This window comes from Dendrobates tinctorius, unplaced genomic scaffold (genome assembly GCF_039654945.1).
Source record: "Dendrobates tinctorius isolate UK_male_01 unplaced genomic scaffold, ASM3965494v1 ptg000156l, whole genome shotgun sequence".
Classification (NCBI taxonomy): Eukaryota; Metazoa; Chordata; class Amphibia; order Anura; family Dendrobatidae; genus Dendrobates; species Dendrobates tinctorius.
Window position 1 is genome coordinate 23,972,086 of NW_027361823.1, and position 19,283 is coordinate 23,991,368.

General features: G+C 45.6%; 1 protein-coding gene across 17 annotated transcripts in view; it reads right to left on the bottom strand.

Annotated features, from left to right (window-relative positions):
* The window catches only part of ANK3 (ankyrin 3), an 891,037-nt gene that overhangs the window by 220,290 nt on the left and 651,464 nt on the right, over positions 1-19,283 (bottom strand). For all 17 annotated transcript variants that reach the window (XM_073548271.1, XM_073548272.1, XM_073548270.1 and 14 more), the window contains 3 exons: positions 8,224-8,322; positions 6,106-6,204; positions 1,738-1,836 (listed from right to left, as the gene is read on the bottom strand). In XM_073548271.1, the coding sequence (XP_073404372.1) occupies positions 1,738-1,836; positions 6,106-6,204; positions 8,224-8,322 (297 nt within the window). The remainder of the gene's footprint in view (positions 1-1,737; positions 1,837-6,105; positions 6,205-8,223; positions 8,323-19,283) is intronic.

Sequence of the window (19,283 nt, forward strand, 5' to 3'; positions counted from 1 at the left end):
GTGACATGTCTGGTGAGTAGGCTGGCCATGCAAGAACTGGGATGTTTTCAGCTTCCAGGAATTGTGTACAGATCCTTGCAGCATGGGGCCGTGCATTATCATGCTGCAACATGAGGTGATGGTAGTGGATGTGTAGGAAGATGGACCGGGCCGGTGGTGCCTCTCCTGTGCCAGTCCCGGAACCAAAGGAACTGTCACCATTGTTGCAGGGGGGAAAGCATTTAGACCTAGACCAACCTTTGCACTGGAATGAAGGGGGGCATGACAGAGATAAAAAGGGCAGTGCATGGGAACAGGGGAGACTCGGCGGGAAGACAGAGTACGCAGCAGGAGACAGTTAACTCTCGCTCTGTGAGAAGACTCCTTAACACCGTCCCTCACTGCCGTACGCTGCCGCGCACTTCTACTGACCGTGAGGGAATTGACTGCGTGACTTAGATAACTGTTTTGTTCCACTGTTTTATGCGTTTTGCTTTCACCCCCTTCATCACCAGTACTCTCCCTGCGTGGAGTATCCCCTGTAATAAATCCCCTTTAACTCTTGATTTGCCTCCTGCTCATCACTGCATCCCACGTTCCTGCGATTACTACACTTGGTGTAGTCGGCAGGATGCAGTCTACCAGCATGGAGGCGGCAGATCAAGCAGTTGGAGTGAACCCACGTACCAGCATTTCTCTGGGGGCAATGTTGAATAATTTGCCCAAGTTCATGGGGAGTAACTATGTTATGGAGCTAGACCGAACACATGAGGGGAAAGCTGAGAATGCACCGCATGACCCCTGCCCTAGAAATCAAAGTGGCCATAATGGCTTTAGTTGGGGAAGCTAGAGACTCCGTCACTCCCCATGGGAACGAAATTCCTTTAACAAGGTGTTGCAAATACTAGAGGAAACCCATGTGGACCCCACGGACCTAGAGGAGTTAAGGTCACGTCTATTCAGCCGTATGCAAAGGGAGGGGGAGACGGTGACACAATACGTGAATGCCCTCCAAGAGATTCATACTGTTGACAACAATTAATTAATTATATACAGTACAGATATTAAATTTTATCTCTTAAGCAAACGAGACCATAATATTTTTCAAAACTAACTTCTGCAACCCCTAGACCACCACAGATACAAGGTATAACCACTAAGTCCCTCTGGTCTCCCATTGATATTACTTACTGTTTACATCCCCTTTAGACAGCCATTAAAGTCTTCTGATTGGCTATATGCGAGGCTGATGGACAGTCTATGCTCATAGAAAAATCTTTAATAATCTTTAATAATCCATGTTAATGATCATCGCACTCATGAGACGAGTGTTTTGTTTGTTCCACCTTATGATTGCTGACATGATTAGAGAGGAAAAAGTTTTCCTAGAAGTCTTCTGCAATTATTGGCTAATTTAGAAAGGCCATTAAGAAACCGTTGTGTAATGAAGTACATCTAGGAGGTTGAGAAAACCAGTATAATTGAGATAGGGGGTGAAGGATTCAGCATGCCTGATTTTGCTCTGCCAATACTTTTGTTCTACCCGATATAAACCTCCATCAGAAGTGTCTGGCAGCACATCTCTCCTAGAGAGCACAGAAACGTTCAACAGATCAAAACTACTGTGTATGGCAGAGACGGCAGAAATGGCAGCAGTGATGCAGTGATCCAAGGTGAATGGGGGAGCTTTGAGCTCTGTATAAAGAAAATCTTATATAAAAATCTGAAATAATCATGTAAAACACCAACATCACCTACCTTTGCTTTAGCTTCTACCTGAGCTCCATTTTGCAAAAGGTATCGAACAACTTCAGACTGGCCAGCTCTGGCAGCCATGTGGAGCGCCGTTTCTCCCCTCTAGAACATTTATGGAAAATAAGCCAGTTATTACCACAACTAATTTACATAAAGCTTTACATATTTGTACAGAAGTGAAAGGCCTTTTCTTTAGATTCCAGTGATGTGTCACTTACTTTACCCGTACTACTATATTGATTTAAAACCTTTTCCTTTGCTGCAGATTTAGCAGGTCTCTGAATGATGAGCTCTGTATAATCCCGGTCATAACACTGGTCGGCAACTTTTTATGTACACTGTGCATAGGCAGAAAGCAGGCAATCAGTGGTGGGGTTGTACAGAGCTCATGAATATGCTTGACTACCTGGCAGCAGGTTCCAGAGTCCTTTATAGATAATTTTCTTGTCACAGCGGTAACTCGCATGCCTTCCCACCACTGTGCTATTCACTGCATCTGCCGCTCTGCTTATCCTCATGTCTGGCTGCCGCACTGAGTCCATTCTGCATTTCTAACTCTGCTGCATATCCCTGATGTCTTCACAAGACTATAGAGGGGTGCGGCCAGATCCTGCAGGAATTTATCCCTGCTGTGTCCTGCAGGCTTTGGATCGCCCAGCCAATCACCAACCAGCAGTTGCTATATCAAGCAGCGTGGCCCTCCAGACCTTGCCTGAGCTTAGGTTGTAATATCTTTTGTCTCTAGTTTTCAGCTAAGGTGAACCTCTGTTTAGTCTCCTCAGGTTATCGTCCAGACTTGTCTACTCATCTGATCTGACCTCTCCGTTCCTGACCCCGGCTTTGTTTGTCAACCTGTGCTGCCTGTCCCGACCTCGGACCATCCGACTACTCTTCTATCTCGCCACTCTGCAGCTCGCATACCTGCTCTGACTTGTGGGTCAGCTGCTGCAGGTCCGGACACTGCCCTGGAGTAGCACCTGGTGGCTATTCTGCAACCCAAGCCTATCCTCGCCATTATAGGTGCTAGTAAAGACCAGATAGGCACTTAGTCACACCACTCCAGGGTAAGCCCGGCCAGTGGCGCAGTGGGTCCACACCCACCAGCGTTATATTTCTGCTGATAAAACAATGATTTTTTTTTAGAAAAACTACAGCATGCAACCCAGTGGGTGGCACATCACTGTCATTGTCTATGCTTCTAGATTAAACTCCTCTCAGGTTAAGTAGCAAGAACCTGGTGACAAATTCCCTTTAAACTACATTGGTGGGACAGCATTTTGTATCCCTTTTTGATCATCTTGGACACATCACTGCTGATTAAACCTGACTACTGGATCAACGAGGGAAAAACACTGCTGATATGTTAAATAGGAGGTATACTCCAGCCAACCAGAAATAACATACATCCACATGTAAAAAATATTTGCATATTTTAAAGTAGTAAGTAAACATATTTTGCTGAATTTCCTGATTGGATTTCATTTTTTATTTTTATTCGTAAAAAGTGGAACAGAAATAGTGGCAGTGATACTGTTGTATACAGAACAAATGACAGCTACCTGAATGAGACCTAAGGCGAAAAACTTAAAAGGTGCAAACAAGTTCTAAGCAAAAAAAACTGTAGTCCAAGTTATTACATCATTATGGTCATGGTCTATATTAAAGGGGTTGTTCAGGACTTTAACACTGATTGCCTATCCTTAGGATAGGTCATCAATGTTTGATTGGTGGGGGTAGCCCCGCTGATCAACGGTCACCAGTGTCGTCTGCAGCTGGAAGTGCTCAGTGCCCCTTCAACCGTATATTGGCCGAGGCTGGGTACTGCACATCTGCCCCCCAGTTCAAATCAATGGGGGGGTGGATGTGCAGTACCTGGCTGTGGCCACTATTCCGTCAACAGAGCTGTGCTGTGCAGCTCCGTAATTGAGCAGTTCCGGGCAACACCGGGAACAGCTAATCGGCAGGTGTGCCAGGAGTCGAGCCTCCCACCGATCAGGCATTGATGACCTATCCTACGGTTTGGCCATCAATGTTAAAGCCCCAGATAAACCATCTAAAATGGCAATTAACATGTACCCTCTATAAAAACATGGTTACATGAGAAATTTCCATATCTATTATACTACACCTTTTGTAAGAAAAGAAAAAAAAGTTTGCCCTGAATCTGGGAAGCAATGTTAATCATTGGAGGAGATCTATTCCCAGCAATTTCTTAGACCATATTTATGTATCTTGGCACATGAATAGCCGCAGAGCCAGTAAGGGGACTATTTTTTGATGTGAAAGACCTCAAACATATAAGGCTGCTGTTAAAAGGAAGAAAAAAAAATCTCCTGAGAATATCATAAGGAACGGTTCTAAAAATACACTGTACATTACACTATGCGCTGGTAACTCTACTGTCAATGTGCAAACTTCCCGACTTAACTCGTAGCTCAGCTGCTGCGTACAGCGGCATTAACATTCCACCAACTGGATTCTGTTGCAGGGCAATGTCTTTATTAATGGACTCGATTCCATGTAATCCGCTGCTGCCAAGCTAAACAAGACTGTTGCGGGAAGGAGCGATGGAACGATGGGCACTAAATGACCGAGGGCACATTTACTATGGGCAATCCCATGTAACCTAGTCATTCAAATAGCATGGTTATGTGCACACAGGCTGCTTTGAGCGGGTCCGCTTTAAAAAAAAAACAAACAAAAACCTGAAAAATCTTAAAAACACTTTATTTCTATAGCAAAATCGATTTGGTGGTTATAGGTTTAAATATTGTTTGTTTTTCTGCTTCAGGATTTGAAAAAGAATACCTGGCGGAACAGCAGAAAGCGCACGTCATCTCTTTGAAATGGCGCCTGATTGAACCTCCTTTAAAATAGGCACTGTCTAATGAAAAGTTTGTAAATACACTGGTAAGAAAAAAAAACACTCTTAAAAACGCTTAAAAAAATAAAAAACTCGCATAAAAAGAGAGTTTCCTGAAAACGATTTTCACTTGAAAACTAGCCGTTTATATTCACCTAAGAAAAAAAAAACTTCAGTGTGAACGGGGCCTTACAATCAACAGTGTTTGTTTTAAAAAAAATATGTAAAATTAAAAAAAATTAAAGTTTTAAATTTTAATTTTCTCTCTCGATTGAAGATAACCCTTTAATGACCAGAGGTTTTGTGGTTTTCAATTGCCACCTTGATTCTCCAGGTCAGTAAAATTCTAGTGAAACCAAACTTGTAAATGTTTACATTTCTTTATTATTGAAGGAAGATTGACTTAGGCTGGTTTCACATTTGCGTTAAAACAACGCTGCGCCCTGCGTCGTTAAGCCCCGCCCCGAGCCGGCTCCCTGCCCGCCCCATCCGGGATCACCGCCTACTTTCGCATTTGCACGCATGCGATCGGCGCACCCTATCTTTAGCATAGGGTGCGCAGATCATGCGCTGCCAGTGTGAAAGTAGCCGAAATGCAGCATGTTGCATTTCGGCGCGCACGGCGCACCATCAAAAGTGCGCAGCACGCTACTTTCACACTGGCAGCGCATGATCTGCGCACCCTATGCTAAAGATAGGGTGCGCCGATCGCATGCGTGCAAATGCGAAAGTAGGCGGTGATCCCGGATGGGGCGGGCAGGGAGCCGGCTCGGGGCGGGGCTTAACGACGCAGGGCGCAGCGTTGTTTTAACGCAAATGTGAAACCAGCCTTAATGTTTTTTACATTTTTAAAATTTTTGTTTTTCATTTTTACTTTTTTTTTGTAGTCACCTTAGGCAGCTTAAACCCTTCATTATTCAATTACTCATACTATATCCCAAATACTGTATATCCTATCCTATATCCTGCAATACTTAAATATTGTTGTACAAAGCAAAATCACAATTCTTCTGTGAAGCGTTGGCTGCCGATGGGAGCAACATTTAAGTTGCCAAAATATAGCGATGGGAGCACACTTCAGTCAATGTCAATGTGGTAACAGGCAGATACCGGCTATGTAAGCCAGTATGCATCAGCTACGCATGGAGCAGGCTCAGCTCCTGAGCATGCTTCATATTTTACTTAATGACCTATGTATATGACAGGTTGTTAACCAGTCAAAAGTGCTAAAATACAAACTTTGAGCACTTCAAATACTCTAATAACTATTGCCAAGATATTCGAACTCCACTCTGCTCGCCTCAGAATTTCCTGGCTTATACGAAACGGGGTTTTCTAAACTGGATAATCATTTCCGGGATCCTGCCAAACAAATTCCCAATGAAGGAGTTATTTACCAAACATACACTTACAATGAGTTGTCCTAAATGGAAAACTCAGCTATGCTACAAATATTATGCATTCTTGAAAATTCTGCATTTCTTTTAGCAATCGGTAACCCAACTCACCACATTGGTTGTATTGGGGGATGCTCCATGGTGCGTTAATTGAGAAACAATATTAACGTGTCCCATAAAAGCAGCAACATGGATCGGTGTCAGGCCAGACTGTAAATGAGACATGCATTTAATATATCTGGTAGCGGTAGCATCATTGCACAGGATTGTAGTAATTTTAAATAGTAATTACATTTGTTTGTTTTTTTACATACATCACCAGTACAAGCAAAGATAAGAAATTTTGTATTATTAAAGAAAAAATACCTGTTTTCCCAAATTATCAATCACTTCTTCTCTACCTGTACTCATAATTGACTCTCAAAAACTGCTCAAATCTGTCTACAGGTTGGTCTACAGTGAGGGATCAATTACACCTGCTGCCTACAAAACTCTATGCAAAGGGAAATGGAGAGAAGCTGGAAGGAGAGGAAGGGCTCGCTCACACTGGCGTATAACACGGCCGAGTGTGCTCCGATGTTTTTTCGGAGAGCATCCTGCCCAGTGTTACACTATGGGGCAGCGCAGATCTGTGATTATTTTATCATGCCGATTCAGAATGAGAAAATAGCAGCAGCATGCTGCGGGTCAGATCTCGCACACCCAAACTAGTCTGTGGCTGCATGTGAAACATCGGACTGCACTCAGATGTCATCTGAGTGCAGTCCGATGTATGCACACAGAGACAATGGAGGAAATGGAAAAGTTAATTTCTCCATCTTCTCCACACCTGTGCTAGCATTAGAGAATATACGACAGTGTTCGCGAACCCTCAGACAGAGAATGCAAAAAAAAAATGCTGAGGCTTCTAATGAAGAGGGGAAAAGGACAAAAAATAAAGGATACAGGATATAGAATAGACAGAAGTAGTGTAAAGCCCCTGTCACAGACAGCGATCTCACCAGCGAGATCGCTGCTGAGTCACAAGTTTTGTGATGCAACAGCGATCTCACCAGCAAGATCGCTGTGTGTGACACTTATCAGCGACCGCCCCCCCCGCCGGTTATCGCTGATCGTCCTGGAATGGCCAGGACATTTTTTTGATTGTTGGTCTCCCGCTGGCCAGCACGCATCGCGTAGCAGGCGGGACACCAGCGATCAGCAAGCTGGTGCTGGTAACTAAGGCACACATCGGGCTTCTAAGCGGCGCGCAGCGCTTAGAAACACGATGTGTACTTTGGTTACCAGCTCCCTGCACCAGCGCGCTGGTAACTAAGGTACACAGCGGGTAACTAAGCGATGTGCGTCGCTTGTTACCCGCGTGTCGCTGTCCTGATCGCAGGTGAGATCTGTCTGTTTGGCAGCTCACCAGCGATCATGTAGCGACACACCAGCGATCCTGACAAGGTCATATCGTTGTCGGGATCGCTGGTGCGCCGCTATGTGTGACGGGGCCCTTACTCATAGTGTACTCGCATACATTACACCTTATTTCCAAAGGCACCGTAGAATGCAATTACACTTTAACATTGCTATATTATGTTAGTGAGAGAAGAAATTCTATCTCCAAGTTTCTAAAGCAAATTAGCACTACTAACCACCAGAGACAGGAGGACTTGGTGCTTCTTTACCTCCTTGTGCCTCCATTTAATAATCCTTGGGTGAAATCCTCCAAACCCGTGTTTGCTAATGTTATATAGGCTTAGCAAGGGAAACCCTGCAGAGAGGGGCAGACACAGACAGTAGATGGCCCTTCTGCATGGGCCCTCGTTATCACTTAGCTTATCCTAAACATGTACGGTAATTACTTTTGTCTAACAATCTACTGGTCACGGAGAAGCTTATTAGGTCATGCTCAATGTCAATGATAGTAGGAGACTGCTTTTAAGACGACAGTGGGCCCCCTAACCTATTGGGCCACAGGTAGCACCAGTGGGGTGTCCACCCCTTCTCAAGATGTTCTCACTACCCATTTCAAAAAGGATTACAGCCAACCTGAGATGGGACCTAAGTCTCTAGGGATGCACGTGCTACTTTTATGGTACTATGCCCTTGTTCTCCTAGGTACTACCCTCCATCAATTTTCGAATCTTATGTACACATAGCAAAGCCGACAGCAACTTAAATACCACCCACTTGGGAGTCCGTGTCTATTCTTTTCAATAACTCCCCTGTCAATATGATACTTACTTCAGTAACTGCTTGAATAGAGGCACCATGTTTCAAGAGAAGTTCCATTACTTTATGCCGGTTTTTCTTGCAGGCTATATGAAGAGGTGTGAAGCCATTCTGTGGGGCAAAAAAACAAGAGAAATCCATTAGTGGCTCCATATTAGTTGTACAATGTCTCATATTCAATTTTATATATGGATACTTAGATTCTGCATGTGCGATGAGCACGTTCTAAGGTGAATGATCATCTATCCTGAGAGATGGCAGAAACGGCAATATTTGTAACACTCACCCAACCCAATGACTCACTCATTTTTCCTAAAAAAATGTGCCAAAGTGTCCATCCCTGCACTGTGTATAGAGGTACATTTATAAATATGGTAATTTATGTTTGAAAGAGAAGAGACTTTTAGATAAAAGTTCGGATATTTTTGGACTTTCTCTAGATTTAGAAGTTCATATTAGGAGCTCCCATTGGGATCACATGTATTCGTTATATAAAATTCCTAAAGCACAGCACCACTTGTATTTTATACATATTTTTTTTCAGTGTTCCAAGGGCAAGGAATCCCCAAGCTCAGCAAAACAGAAATTTATAATGCTGCACGCCACTGAACTGTGATGATGACTTGGCATGATGGCTATGTACTCTGATCAAACTTTTATGAAAGCTTGCTGGCTAGGTAGCATGGAGAGACACAAACTTTTACAGACACATTTTTAACTCAATATGTTTTCACATTTTTCATGCAAATATTTGAACTTTAAATCCTTAAATTAGGACCTAAAATACTGATCTCTAGTAGTGATGAGCGAGTGTGCTCGTTACTCGAGTTTTCCGAGCATGCACTGGTCTTCTCCGAGTATCATTATGTTTTAGTCCCCGCAGCTGCATGATTTGCGGCTGCTAGACAGCCTGAATACATGTGAGGATTTCCTAACAAAAAGGCAACCCCACATGTACTCAGGCTGCCTAGCAGCCGCAAATCATGCAGCTGCAGGGCCTCAAACATAATCTACATGCATGCTCAAGATACTTGGAGAACACCCGAGCATGCTCGGAAAACTCGAGTAACGAGCAAACTCGCTCATCACTAATTCTCTAACAATGCTTCACTTAAGGTACTGTCACACTTAGCGATGTACTAGCGATCCTGACCAGCGATATGACGCGGTCAGGATCGCTGGTACATCGCTAAGTGGTCGCTAGTGAGCTGCCACACAGGCAGATCTCACTAGCGACATCGCTGGGGATGGGGGTCGATACTTACCTGTCACACCAGGCGATCCTGACGTCCTCCCGCCCGGCTCCACGCGTCGCTCGTCGTCAGCTTCCTGCGGTGCTTCCTGCTGTGACGACGAGCGATGCGTGGAGCCGGGCGGGAGGACGTCAGGATCGCCGCGTCTGACAGGTAAGTAGCGAGCCCCGTCCCCAGCGATGTCGCTAGTGAGATCTGCCTGTGTGGCAGCTCACTAGCGACCACTTAGCGATGTACCAGCGATCCTGACCGCGTCATATCGCTGGTCCAGCCTGTTCTCGCGTGATCAGCGATAACCAGCGGGGGAGCGGGTTGTAGGTAAGTATCACACATAGCGATATCTCTTAGTGTGACAGGCCCTTTACAGAGGGAAGTAACCGGCTCATTTAAATATAAAGAATGCAGTGGCCCTTGGTGGTAAAGTAGTCACCCACTCAGGGATGACGGAAAGAATATAGGGATATGTGAGAGACCGTTCAATCAACGCTTTATTCACAATGGGGCCACAAGCTTAGTTGTTACAGTCTTACAGGAAGCAACAAGCTTAGTGGTTTCAACAACCTTATAACAGGCAATAGCTTGGTATGAATAGAGGTAGGCAGTTGTTTGAGTGAGCTAGTACCTGGGAAACTTATCAGCTTGCTGACAACCTCCTCAACAGCATCTTGGTTACTCTGACAGTTACTAGGCCACTCACAATGCAGCCAATTTCAGGCATTACGCAAAAAGTATTACAAAACAGAAAGTATAAGACATGGCGTAAAATATCAAAATATGATATTTGCATAGTAACAAGGCACTTTAGGTAAACAGGTGGTATTTTCACTGCAACACATTCAACGGTAACCCTTCAGAAATCAGCACTAGGATATTAAGAACCTACCAGTAGGCTTCTGGTGGCATTAGTCCTGAATTTTTGCTGACCCATTTCTAAAAGAGGTGTCCAGGCTTGGGGCTCTATTTTGCACTCACTCTGAGACTGCAGACTTGTGAAACCCCACAAAGTGCGCACAGTGTGCATTGTCAGGATTTTTATGTGGCCACAAATATGAGATTTGCAAACGTCTGTCCACATTCCGACTAGACGTGTGCAGCCTTTATCAATTCATTTGCATTGCGTGAGACTGAGCATGTCTGGTCTGCATGTAACCACCTGCAGGCAAATCGTATACTTGCAGTCATGCACCAGCCCGCTCCTGGTGCCAGCACCGGAGAATACTGACAGTGTGTACACTGCACGCTGTGAGGATGCAAAAGTCTGCAGTCACAGGGTATGTTTCCATGTAGCACATTGCGTGCGCTTTGGACAGAGCGGAAACCCCGCTCTGCCCCCTTTTGTACGCGCCGTGATTCCGGATGTGCTCATTGAACACATCCGGAATCGCTGCAGCGTATACATAGAGTAGGCTATTTATCTTGCGGAGACTGAGTGTCTCAGCAAGGTAAACAGACATGTTGCGGTCTAAAAAGACGCGCCACATGTCTGGTTTAGCGGGTGTGTCACCCGCGTATTAGGACGCATAGTGGAGACGGGATTTCATAAAATCCCCTACGCTATGCTGTAACATCTGGACGCTGCGGATTAAACGGTGTGGCTGTATGCAGCGTTCAATCCGCAGCAAATCCTGATGCAATCTGTCACGTGGAAACTCACCCACAAGGTGATTGGAGACTTTAACCACAAGCCTGGACAACCTTTTTAAGACCTCTTACAGGTGTTTTGGCCACAAACTCCTTTGTTTATCATAATTATGTTCTGATTATTACTTATTATTATATGCACAGTGCTTTCAGGTCTGTTTTGCTGACACAGAGCTAAAAACGACTTAATAAGCACAACATTTTGGACTTAATTTGGTTAAAAAAATCTTTTTCAAGAACAGATATTGACTTGGAGAGAACTTGTACCATTCACATGGTAGGCAATGATGTGAAGGGTTAAAACTAAAATCAAAGCTGAAGTTTCCTTTTGTCCATTCTCTGAAAGTTTCATTTCTCCATTTTTGTTGCTGTAAGATCAATTTTTGTAATTAGTATGAAATAGTTCAGGCTGTCATGAAACCAGACTGTTCCCATCAGGTGCAAGATAAGGGAACCGGGGGTGTAGAACTCTGAAGAATATGCCATTATATTACTTTCTACGCTATTTGGATACGGACATATACGTAGTTTCCGGTTTTCTTGCAATATTTTTGGCTTATAAAGTGAAATGATGCTATTGGTAGTTGAGAACTTTGCATAATTAAGCAAAAGATTATAAAAGAAGTGACTAAAATAAAGAGGACTAGTGATCTGTCTCGATCCTCCCGTACAGAGACCCCCGTCTCCGTGTGGTCATTCCCAGTTGCTAGCAACACTCTGTGGATTAATTTGGAAATCACTGGATCAACCGTGAAGGGTTAATTTAGCCCTCCCTCAAAAGCTACTCCGACAGCTGGCGCCCAACATGGGGCCCCCGAATAGGGACGCCTCTGCCCCCGGAGGACAACAAGACAAAGGACCCTTGGAGCGGACACAGGTGCTGGAAAATTGGGACTGATCATCCCCCACAACAACCACGGTAAGTTGGCAGTTATACTGTTCAGACTGACCGTTGGTGTGGTTTTCCTGTGCTGCAAAGAAGATCTGAGGTTTGTCCCCGTGGTGGGGTGATTCATGGGTGGAATCATATAGAGGTGCAGTCCCGTTGGGGGCCCAGTGCTCGAACCATACCTCATAAGGGACGGACACCCAGGATTGACCAGTGATTGTGACTCTTTTTATAGTCAAAATATCCTGAAATCCTGAATTCACTGTTATAGTCAGGCGTGGTGATGTGATCGAAGACTGGGTAGGATACGTAACTCAGATATATATAGATATATAACCAGAGGTGTCCGGAGGGATAGTCTGAGACGCCCTCCTCCTTTCACTGAGTACCGTGTTGAATTTTGGGTACCCCAGAGGGGGATTATGATCCTCTGGAACAGACTGATACGGCCACTCCAGATCTGTGCACAACTGAAGTAAGGATATTTAGCTCTAAATGAGAGAATCCGTGTAAGGAAAAGAAGAATTTTGTGGCTTGGCACATGAATTGTGTGACGAAGGTGTTGGGAAGAACAGAGAAAGTGAATTCTGATTGCTTCTGTTACTGCTATGTTGAAGAAGGAAAAATTGTCTATTATTAGGGCAAGGACTGGATGTATTGTGGTTCAAGAAAGTGACTGTGGTGTGAGAATTGACGAAGTGATTAAAGAAGAGACGGATATCCAGACTGATGTGTCAGGGAGACAAATAGTTAAGAATGATTTGAAAGAAGAGGTCTCCCTGCTAGATGATAATTGTACAAGGAGACCGGGGGACGCTGACGGTACCTATTATCATCCGCTGCCAGCCTCAGTCCCCGCTATGCCTAATATTGCTAGTGGTTATGAGTATACTCCCTTCCCCCCATCACAAATAGACACCCTTTGCAATCAATTACCCGATCCAGAGACTTCCCCCATGACTTTCTACAGGCAAATGGCAGCAAATCGAGAGATTTATTCCACTCCCCGAAGAGATCTATTACACATACTTCGAGTAAAAGTTGGGGAGGGGTATTTTCCAATTATTGAGGGTGGCATAATGTATAATGTGAATCTGGATGGGGAAACCTATGAGAGTGGTGTTGATTTCTGCAATGCTTTGAAGGTTTGGGCACAAGATAGATTAGCGGACCAAGCTATCTCTCTCACAGATGTCACACAGGCCAAAGGGGAGACTGCTGAGAAGTTCTATGGGCGTCTTATGGTAGTATTTAGAGATCTGGGATTCTCACTGTATAATGAAGCCCATACACATCTTTTTGTGGCAGCTTTGATGTCCGGCCTTAAACCCGAATTGCAAGAGGCAATAATTTCAGTTAGACCTGACGTTGAGAATTCCACTCCGGACAATGCATTGAAAGTAATAAAAAGTTTTCAGAAGAATTTAACCCGTTCTGCAGCAGCAAGGAAACAGAAAAATAAATCAACAGCGGCAGCTGTGACAGCCGCCCCTGCTCTACCAGCAGCAGCCCCCACCATCGCGCCCAGTGTGGCTGCGAGCACACAGCAAACTCTGCCCCCCCCTCAGACTTCAACTCCCTACTCTCCTAATCCTATGACTAGGAACCTTACTACCCAGTCCCGCCGTGCCAATTCTCATCTGCAATGCTGGCGCTGTGGCCAACTCAGTCACTTTCAGAGAGACTGTCACACTCCCGCTGATAGATGCTACCCTCAAGTTCCCTCTTCTAATCGTAATCTAAATACTCCAAATTAACATACTTTTATAAACCCCATCCCTGTGGGACCCTTCTCCGAGGTTACTGCTCAGTTTGTAATCTCTCCCACATGTCCAGTAAATTTACTGGGGGTAGATTTATTATCACAGTTCCGCTCCAGAATACAATTCCAAGATGATGGTCAGATGGTTCTTACGTTATATAATCCCTATGTAGATGAAGACAGTGAGGAAATCTGTATTGTGCATGCCTTTCCCACAGTTATGCCACAAGGGGCCCAAAACAGTAACAACCAGTTTGCAAAAAAAAAAAAAAAAAAAATATGAGCAGGTGTCTTTTGCCATTGCTGGCATTGTTAGCCTCCTCAAGTATCTGGCAGCACCGAACTGTCGGGTTTTGGCCTCGAAACTTCCGTTCTGCCTTGGTCACGTGATATTCTTGGGTCACTGTCTCCTTCAGGGTGCCAGACACCTCACAGAAGAAAGAAAAATAGCTGTCAGCTCCCTTCCTTTCCCAAAAGATGAAACTGAACTCCAGCGTTTTCTTGGATTATGTACTTATTGTTGTCAGTGGATACTGGATGCATCGCGCAAAATGCAACCCCTTTACAACGCCTTGAAAGACGGTATAATGAACTATAAGGAAAGATGGCAGTGATGAGGATTACCTCCAATATGATTGTTCCCAATTTCTGACTGAAGAAACAGCTACTCCACCAAATGTCGTCAGAATTCACTCCCAAATCCTGATCTGGTGTTATACACGGATGGTTCAAGATATGATGACGAGTTTGGTAGATTCCACACGGGATTTGCTGTTACCACAGAGGACACTGTAGTGCACGCAGCTGCACTCCCGCCCTCACAGTCAGCACAAGAAGCAGAACTCCAGGCTCTGTCTACTGCATGTACTTTGGCCAAGAACTGACAGGCTAATATATTCACGGACTCACGGTATGCATTTGGTATTGCTCACGATTTTGGGGCTCTATGGGCCAATCGAGGGTTTATTACTACTGCCGGAACTCCAGTGAAAATGCTGAAGCTGTTAAAACCCTCATAGACTCGATCAAATTACCTATTCAGGTGGCCATTATCAAAGTTAAGGTGCACGGTCCTAGGACCAGTCCATAGACTGTTGGAAACACATTTGCGGATATGCAAGCAAAAGCCGCCACTCTTTTACCCGTTGAACCAACCATACCAGCTATGGTGACCACACGCTCTCAGCATAAACAGTTACAAGAAGCACTGACCCTACAAGAACCTGATGATCTACAACAGACTGAAGTTTTCTGTCGGACCCCGCGAGACCGCTTAATGACGATGCAGAGAATGTCTCCAAAGGAAGAGGTGAAGCAATGGAAGACTGATGGGGCACGTATAGATAATGGTCTCTGGAAAAAGGACCAACTCGTGTGTCACCCTAAGAGGATGTACCCTGCTAATGCCACATGGGCCTACACATCGAGGAAAGAATCAGGCCCTCGCACTGGTGCAAAAATTCTACTGGGCCCCGGTTCTCCAGTTGGCCGGAAGCATTCCCTGTTACCAATATGACTGCAAAGACCACAGCGAAGAAACTGGTGATGGAAGTTATATGCAGATATGGGGTTCCAGAAGTTGTTGAAAGTGATCAAGGTCCGGCCTTTTCTTCTCATGTGTACCAAGAAGTTTTGACAATGCTTGGATCCACTGTAGCCCTCCATAGTCCGTATCACCCACAATACAGTGGGAAAGTTGAGAGGCTGACCGGCACACTGAGGGAACAATTGACCAAAATGATGCAGGAGACTACGGCTCCATGGCCAGAGCTCCTACCCATTGTACTATACCATATTCGTACTACCCCTATTACAAAATATGATTTGTTCCCGTATAAGATATTGTTTGGTACTAGGCCCCCAGTTGCAAATTTCCAGCCTCAGCAGTTATCAGAAGAAACTGACCGTGCTGTTCAATTAGAGTTGAGCGAAACGGTTCGAAAAATTTCAAAAGTCGCCGACTTTTGTCAAAGTCGGGTTTCATGAAACGAAACCCGACCCTAGGATGAGGTCGGCCACGAGGTCGGCGACTTACGCACCAAAGTCGCGTTTCAAAAGTTTGTTTTGCGCTCTTTTTCAGCCAATCAGGATCCACGGACACTGTGGGCAACGTGATGACATAGGCAGGGGCCACCACCATCTTTCAGAAGGGCATGCAAGTGATTGGCTTGCTTTGGTGGGCGTCACAGGGGGTATAAAAGGGCGTGCACGCCGACCGCCATCTTACTTCTGCCGATCTCAGTATAGGGAGAGGTTGCTGCTGATTCTGTAGGGAGAGCGTTAGGCAGGGAAGAAGACAAAAAAACTGCTTCTGCTGCTAGCGATTTGGCCTGCACAACACACCAGTCACTGTGTGTGCAGTGCAAGGGGAGGCTATATAGTGGTGTATCAGTGGTGTTGGTTGTTGGGCTGCCTTCTAAGGCTTCCTGACATTCCTGCATTGCTGTTTACCCACTGCTCCGCAAACTGCTTTTTTAAAAGCAATCCCAATTTTTTTTTTTTTGTCCTGCTGAGAAGAAAAAAAAACTGCTTCTGCTGCTAGCAATTTGGCCTGCACAACACACCAGTCACTGTGTGTGCAGTGCAAGGGGAGGCTATATTGTGGTGTATCAGTGGTGTTGGTTGTTGGGCTGCCTTTTAAGGCTTCCTGACAGGCTGGCATTGCTGTTTACCCACTGCTCCGCAAACTGCTTTTTTAAAAGCAATCCAATCTCCCTTATCCTCTAGTCACTTTTGTCACAGCTGTGCCATCGAGCCTGTGACATAGCGCTCAGATATCAGTGGGCCTCACACAATCCAAAAGTGTCCAGTGTCCAAAAGTGTGTGCAGAGATTCAAAATCTCCCTTATCCTCTAGTCACTTTGGTCACAGCTGTGCCATCGAGCCTGTCACATAGCGCTCAGATATTCATTGGGCCTCACACAATCCAAAAGTGTCCAGTGTCCAAAAGTGTGTGCAGAGATTCAAAATCTCCCTTATCCTCTAGTCACTTTGGTCACAGCTGTGCCATCGAGCCTGTCACATAGCGCTCAGATATTCATTGGGCCTCACACAATCCAAAAGTGTCCAGTGTCAAAAAGTGTGTGCAGAGATTCAAAATCTCCCTTATCCTCTAGTCACTTTGGTCACAGCTGTGCCATCGAGCCTGTCACATAGCGCTCAGATATCAGTGGGCCTCACACAATCCAAAAGTGTCCAGTGTCCAAAAGTGTGTGCAGAGATTCAAAATCTCCCTTATCCTCTAGTCACTTTGGTCACAGCTGTGCCATCGAGCCTGTCACATAGCGCTCAGATATTCATTGGGCCTCACACAATCCAAAAGTGTCCAGTGTCCAAAAGTGTGTGCAGAGATTCAAAATCTCCCTTATCCTCTAGTCACTTTGGTCACAGCTGTGCCATCGAGCCTGTCACATAGCGCTCAGATATCAGTGGGCCTCACACAATCCAAAAGTGTCCAGTGTCCAAAAGTGTGTGCAGAGATTCAAAATCTCCCTTATCCTCTAGTCACTTTGGTCACAGCTGTGCCATCGAGCCTGTCACATAGCGCTCAGATATCAGTGGGCCTCACACAATCCAAAAGTGTCCAGTTCCCACAAGTGTCTGCAGAAATTCAAAATCTCCCCTGTCCTATAGACACCTTGTACCTTGTTTTACATTACTATATAGTTTGTTGGATTTTGTCTACATTTCTACCAAAAATGAGGAAGGTTGGTGGAAGAGGCCGTGGAATTGGGTGGGGGTTGGCAGCTGGTAATGATGGTGTTGGTGGTGGATCTGATGGTAGTGGCAAGAGCAAAGTAGGACCGAATGCAGGAGGTGTTGAGCCTGCGTCATCGTCTGGCTACATAAGGCCTCGAACGCTTAGTTTTCTAGGAGTTGGCAAACCGCTTTTAAAGCCAGAGCATCAGGAAAAAGTTTTGTCTTACATTGCTGACTCAGCCTCCAGCTCTATCGCCTCCTCTTCTTCAGTTGTAAAAAGTAAAAGCACTGAGTCGTCATTGGAGGCTCATGTTCATGAACCACACCTTTCCTTGTGTCCTTCACCCCAACCAAGATTGAAGGATGACGCAGGCCATACTACTGATTACTCCATGGAGCTGTTTTCACATACCATGCCTGGATTATCAAGTCAAATGGTGAATTACCCAGGCCAAGATGAATCTGACATGGAGTGCACTGATGCACAGCCGCTGATGGATGATTCTGCTGGTACATTCACTCAGAGCACTACATTGTCCTCGCAGTGTACAGAGCCAGATTCTGACCCTGATGAGACTCAGGTGCCCCTTCCCGCACACTATACCACCATACACGGTGACACAGAGGAAGGTGCACATGACATAGAAGAGGAGGTGATGGATGACCCAGTTGTTGACCCAGATTGGCATCCATTGGGGGAAGAGGGTGCTGCTTCCAATAGCTCAGATGAGGAGCATCCACAGCAGACATCGACATCGCAACAGCTGTTATCTGGCAGGCCCGTAGCACTCCAAAGACAGGTTCCAAACATCAAAAGAGTTGCTGGACAGCTTGTCCAGAGGGTCAAAAGATCACAGCATGCTAGGCCGCAAAATGTCTGCCAAAGTAGGAAGAGTGCAGTGTGGCACTTTTTTTGAACAAAATCCTCATGATCAGGCCAAGGTTATCTGTAAGAAGTGCGCAAAGACCTTTAGCCGAGGGAAAAATCTGAAAAATTTGAATACCAGTTGCATGCTTAGACATTTAACCAGCATGCACTTGCAAGCGTGGACACAACACCAAACCTCAAGTGCCACATGTGCAACTGATCACAACGAAGGTAGTCAGCAACGCTACATTGTTTCCCCCACTGTAAGCCCACCGGTTAGCACAGCAGCAAATGTTGAGGTGTCGTTGCAAGGCCACAACAGTCAGGGAATCCCACTGTTATATCAACGAAAGACTGATTCTAGGCCATCAGAAAGAACACCAACTCCATCACCATCATCAACCCTCTCTCAGTCCGCCCTGTCCACCGCTACTTCCACCATATGCAGCTCTCAAGTCCAGCTCACCCTCCCAGACACTATGAGTAGGTCAAGAAAGTACTCAGTCTCTCATCCGCGTACACTGGGTTTGAACGCCCACATTGCCAAACTAATCTCGTTTGAGATGATGCCCTTTCGGTTGGTGGAAAGCACAGCTTTCCGCGAACTCATGGCCTATGCAGTACCACGCTATGACCTACCCAGTCGCCACTTCTTCTCTCGCAAAGCCATCCCAGCCCTCCACCATCATTGCCCATGCACTCAAGCAGTCAGTGAGTGGAAAGGTGCACCTCACAACTGATGCATGGTCCAGTCGGCACGGCCAGGGCCGTTACGTGTCCATCACTGCGCACTGGGTTAATGTGGTGGATGCAGGGTCCACAGGGGACAGCGGTGGTGGGACAGTGCTGCCTAGCCCACGGTATAGGAAACAGTTGGCTGTAGGCGTTCGACCCTCCTCCTCCTCCTCCAGAAGCGAAAGCTCGTCCACAGAGCGCAGTCGTACGAGCACTCCATCTGCA